The sequence below is a fragment of the Erythranthe guttata genome, chromosome 4 (genome assembly GCF_056151865.1).
Source record: "Erythranthe guttata isolate IM_541 chromosome 4, IM_541, whole genome shotgun sequence".
In the NCBI taxonomy this organism is placed as follows: domain Eukaryota; kingdom Viridiplantae; phylum Streptophyta; class Magnoliopsida; order Lamiales; family Phrymaceae; genus Erythranthe; species Erythranthe guttata.
Genome location: NC_142536.1, coordinates 8,762,345 through 8,767,264, shown reverse-complemented (window position 1 = coordinate 8,767,264; position 4,920 = coordinate 8,762,345). Strand labels below are relative to the sequence as shown.

General features: G+C 30.2%; 1 protein-coding gene across 2 annotated transcripts; it reads left to right on the top strand.

Annotated features, from left to right (window-relative positions):
• Positions 1–2,769: 2,769 nt before the first annotated feature.
• LOC105951622 (bidirectional sugar transporter SWEET14) lies at positions 2,770–4,638 on the top strand. 2 transcript variants are annotated; one of them, XM_088816817.1, is made up of 6 exons: positions 2,770–2,889; positions 3,194–3,230; positions 3,323–3,537; positions 3,648–3,802; positions 3,918–4,037; positions 4,183–4,638. In XM_088816817.1, the coding sequence occupies exons 1-6, from the start codon at positions 2,844–2,846 to the stop codon at positions 4,438–4,440; spliced, it is 831 nt and encodes a 276-aa protein (XP_088672943.1). In that variant the 5' UTR covers positions 2,770–2,843; the 3' UTR covers positions 4,441–4,638. The 2 variants fall into 2 exon arrangements, with proteins under 2 accessions (XP_088672943.1, XP_088672942.1); XM_088816816.1 differs by having other exon boundaries at positions 2,777–2,889; positions 3,323–3,533; positions 3,644–3,802; positions 4,183–4,500.
• The last annotated feature ends 282 nt before the right edge of the window (positions 4,639–4,920 follow it).

The window sequence follows — 4,920 nt, the reverse complement described above, 5'->3', positions numbered from 1 at the left end:
TTTTGAAGGTGTTTGGGCTTTCGTGTAGTGGGCCCAATTATTAGATAAATTGTAGGCTCATTGGGTTGGCCCAATTAGGCATATCATTAAGGGGAAACCCCTTCGACGCTCAAGTCAGACGTGCTGATCATAGAAATAGTCCAGAGAATACAATTAATAGTATTGCTCCGATAATAGGATGTACCTTAACAAAATGAGTAAAACCTCTATTTATATGTCGTTTATTGGGTTGAGTTTGCTTTGTTGGGTCCAAGCCTTATTTTGAAGGTGTTTGGGCTTTCGTGTAGTGAGCCCAATTATTAGATAAATTGTAGGCTCATTGGGTTGACCCAATTAGACATATCAGTATTATATATGGTGACTCATAAGCCATAATTGAACACGTATGCTATTCACCGCACAAATTTAAGCACACACGGAATGTAGTTTGGCACAATTTGTATTTTGTACACACGATGACCGTGAATGGGAAATTGAAAGTTATTTTCGTTCAGAAATTGGAATATTCTTTTCGTTCCGAATTTTTAGGTGTTTTTCTTAGTGAGACCTCCAAAAATATCTAGGTATATCCATCCTCTTTTGTGTTATCATGTAAATTCCCCTAATTATTTAATTAAATAAATATTTTGCATGATCAGAAATGATATACTTATGTTAATCCTATTTATAAGTATACTTCAGCATTTTCTTACTCAGCCACCTATTCTCTTTCATCAATCACATTTTATTTATTTATTTTCTCCTTTTTTTTTCCTTCTTTCTCTTCTTTTCCACACAAGCTGCCGTCATCTCTACCCATCTATCTTTGCCTAATGCCAACTCTACCCATCTATCTTTGCCTAATGCCAACGCCATCTCTGCCTCCGCCATCTCCCCCCCACCGTCAGAAGCGGCCTCGTATTGGCTCGATGACGAAAAAATCTCGGACATAAAGTTATCCTCTTCTTTTTTTTCGTGATTTGAGTGATGATGTGGATGTTTATTGTTAATCTAGATTCGTTGATTGACAATAATCTCATTTTGATTTCAGAGTGAAAATTGACCATTTGCTTCAAATCTTAAAGTTTTCCCTTTTTTTTTTTTTTTTTTTTAATCTTTTCTTAGATTCTCTACATTAGGGTTTTGCGGGAGCATATGATGTTTTTTGGTTGTTTTCCTACAACAATATAGTTGTTTCTGTTATTTTTTAATTGCTTTCAAGTTCTGATATTTGTTTTAGAGGGTGTTTGGCTAAGCTTATAAGATGTTAAAAGGAGCTTATAAGATGTTTTAGAGCTTATAAACTCTTCCAAAGCGTTTGATAATTTTTTAAAAAAAAAAATTATTTTTTTTAAAATAAGCTGTTGGAGAGCAAATAAGATCTTTTTTAAAAAATACCTCTACCCCACTTTTTTATTTAAGATCTTATAATGAGTAAAAATAGGAAATAAACTCGTTATTCAAATACTCTAAAAATTAATCCTAAAAATAAGATGTAACAAGTTATCAGCTCTAAAAACATCTTATCAGACGTAAGAACTTATCAGCTGTTTAAAATAAGCTTAGCCAAACACCCTCTTAGTTGCTTTAATAAATAGTTGATTTTTGATAAATGATAATTATTGGTTATGCGTTGATTAAGTAACTAACTAATTTTACAGTCAAGATAATATATTTAATATATAGTTGATTTAATAAATAGTGAAATTGATGTATACATGTTTTAACACTATTTGTTTTAATAATAATTGTTTTATACAATAAAGATAATATATTTAATATATAGTTGATTTAATAAATACTGAAATTGATGTATTCATGTTTTAACACTACTTGTTTTAATAATAATTGTTTTATTGAAATATATATTTTACCTACTCGTAAAGAATCTTGATTTCTTTATTTATGCATTATAATCGATAAAGTTTTATAATTTTAAAACACATATTTATGATCTCACAAATAGCTCTAGAATAATTATTTAAAATCTCTCTAAATTGTATAAAGTGAATTAAGTAACACCACATAAAAAAAAAATTGAAAAAGAGAAAGAGATATAAATAATAATCCAAATCAAATCAACCAAGAGAAGAGATAAGCCTACCAACTAAAACCATATCTTCATTTTTCATCACCCAATGAGATATACAAAAATAGGACTGAAATAATAATAATAAAATATAATATAATTGGTGCCAAGTGGTTGCAAATAATAAGCCAGCGTTCCGTACTAGATTGAATTATTGCTCATAATATATTGGACAACATTTTTCATGATGCCATGCAAAATAAAAGAATGAATTTCACTTGCCCCCTCAAATATTTATGATTTAATCTTTGCTCCATCAATTTACATTGTGCCCCCCATCCCCACCCCCCAGCAAAAAATAGTTTATTTCTAATTTTGTTACTCAAGAGCTGAAATGAAAAATATATTATTTTTGTAAAAAATACTCTTCTTTTTCTTAGTGGAATTAATTGCAAATTAAGGGTAGTAAAATCTTACAAATATATAGTTGAGGGGGTGAAGTGAAATTCACGATAAATAGAAACCTCAAAAGTAAAAAATATTTCCACAAACAGAATGCATGCATGATTTGCAACCACATCAAAATGACTAATGTACCCCTCAAAGTATATCTGAAAGAAAAAGGTAGCTGCTTTTTCTTTTGCAAAATTTATCATCAAACTTTTTGTAATTAATCAGAGTTTTGGGTAAGATTTAAACTGTTGTCCAAAGTGCCCCAATTATTTCAATATAAATAAAAGAATAACCATTCATTATTTTCCACAACTTTAATATTTCCTAATTTTCAAAAAATCCAAATTTACAATTTCCAAAGTAAATACTAAGCTGAAGATATATGGCAGGTTTATCAGGACAATGGGCTTTTGCATTTGGACTACTTGGTAAAACCTACTCTTATTATTAATACTATTATATATATATATATATATATATATATATATATATATATATATATATATATATATATATATATATAAAATCAAACATTAAGTTGTATTCCATTATTTGAGTACTCATTGAGCATTATTTTTTTTCTCCATTATTGTTACGACAAATATCGTAGTCGATGACATTTCCAATTATTAGTTTTAATAATAAAATAAAGTAACACGATACAATCGAATAAGGCACCGTATGAATATATATTTATGAATTTTTTATATTTTATTTTAAATAATTTTGCAGGAAATATCGTCTCATTCATGGTGTACCTAGCTCCAATGTAAGAAATGTTATTTCATTTTTTTTCCCGAACCTATTTAATTACATGCACGCACGTTGGGCGAATAATAATATAATTTCGGATACATGCAGACCAACTTTTCGTCAAATCTACAAGAAAAAATCAAGCGAAGGATTTCAATCGATTCCGTACGTTGTTGCTCTATTCAGTGCCATGCTGTGGATATACTATGCGTTTCTCAAGTCCAATACCACCCTTCTCATCACTATAAATTCCGTTGGATGTTTAATCGAGACCGTTTACATTCTACTCTTTATTTTCTACGCGTCAAAGAAGGCAAGGGTACGTACGGCGTAAATTATAAAAATTGAACATTAATTTATTTTTTTTTCCTTCCGAAAAATTAATTATTTACATCTTGCATGGATTAATATAATATATTTAAAATGCAGGTAGAAACAGTGAAGCTACTCGCTTTGCTTATGGTTTGTGGAACGGGATTAGTCGGTGTCACTCAATTCGTAGTGAAAGCTTCTGAACGTGCAAACGTTGTTGGATGGTTTTGTCTGATTTTATCTTTGTGTGTCTTCATTGCGCCTTTATGCATTGTGGTAATTATCCGTACGAAAAATAAACCTATATATACATATTTATTTTTTTAAAAAAAAAATTTGCGCCTTTATACGTGAATAGTTTATTATTTAGGGCTTACTAATTTTTTTGCAGAGACAAGTGATACAAACGAAGAGCGTCGAACATATGCCTTTCCTTCTTTCGTTATTCCTTACACTTAGCGCCATTATGTGGTTTTTCTATGGCCTATTGCTCAAAGATCATAACATTGCCGTAAGTACGTATATATATATATATATATATATATATATATACTTACAATTAAAGTTAGTATGGATGTGTCGAAAAAAAAGGGCTATTGCGTGTACTAACTAATTATTCGTATTTGATTAATCCTTTTAATTACTCTTAATTATAGATCCCGAACGTATTAGGGTTCAGCTTCGGCGTGCTTCAAATGGTGCTTTATGGATTGTACAAACACGCAAACAAAATCGAAAAGCAAGAGCAAATCATGGTTGGTAAAGAGCAGCAGAAAAGCCCCGAAATAACCGAAACAATTATCGAAATTGTCAAACGTAAGGCACTTTTAAGCAGTCCGGAGAAAATTCCGTCGAGTAAAAACGGAGTCGAAGCATCTCTACATCAAAATTTGCCAAAGGAAATTGAAGTTTGATCATGGCTAATATAATTTGCATGGCATCCATTTTGCATGTAACCTAGCTAATATTAGGTATTTGTATGCATGTGTTTTATTTTCTTGTTAATAGCCATTTTATTTTATTTAGTTTTCTTTGCTTGTAATTTGACCTATGGTCATGCATGTAACCTTTTTTTTAATAATGGAAATGAAAAGTGGGTGCCTTTTATTATAGATATCTCTTTACTATTTGGACAAATTATAGTCACCCGAGGTAACATAAAATTACAAAAAACCCCATCATATTTGGATAATTACAATCACTTCTCACTTATGTACAGTTGTACACGTTCACCTTTACGGTGTTAAATTTACCTGCGAAAATAAGGGTTTTTTTTGTAAGAGAATTCGTATAAAGTTTTCTTTTTTTCTTTTTCCTTTTCCATAATTTGACTTTACCTCGGGGTTGGCTGTAATTTATCCTTATTGTTATGATGTTTATAACAACATTTGTGC

What these genes read in the sequence shown, in the direction of transcription:
- LOC105951622 (XM_088816817.1), top strand. Translation starts at nt 2,844, where the DNA reads ATGGCAGGTTTATCAGGACAATGGGCTTTTGCATTTGGACTACTTG. An exon ending in TTTTGCATTTGGACTACTTG is followed by an intron (nt 2,890 to 3,193) that starts GTAAAACCTACT and finishes ATAATTTTGCAG; the next exon opens with GAAATATCGTCTCATTCATG. An exon ending in TCAAAGATCATAACATTGCC is followed by an intron (nt 4,038 to 4,182) that starts GTAAGTACGTAT and finishes TCTTAATTATAG; the next exon opens with ATCCCGAACGTATTAGGGTT.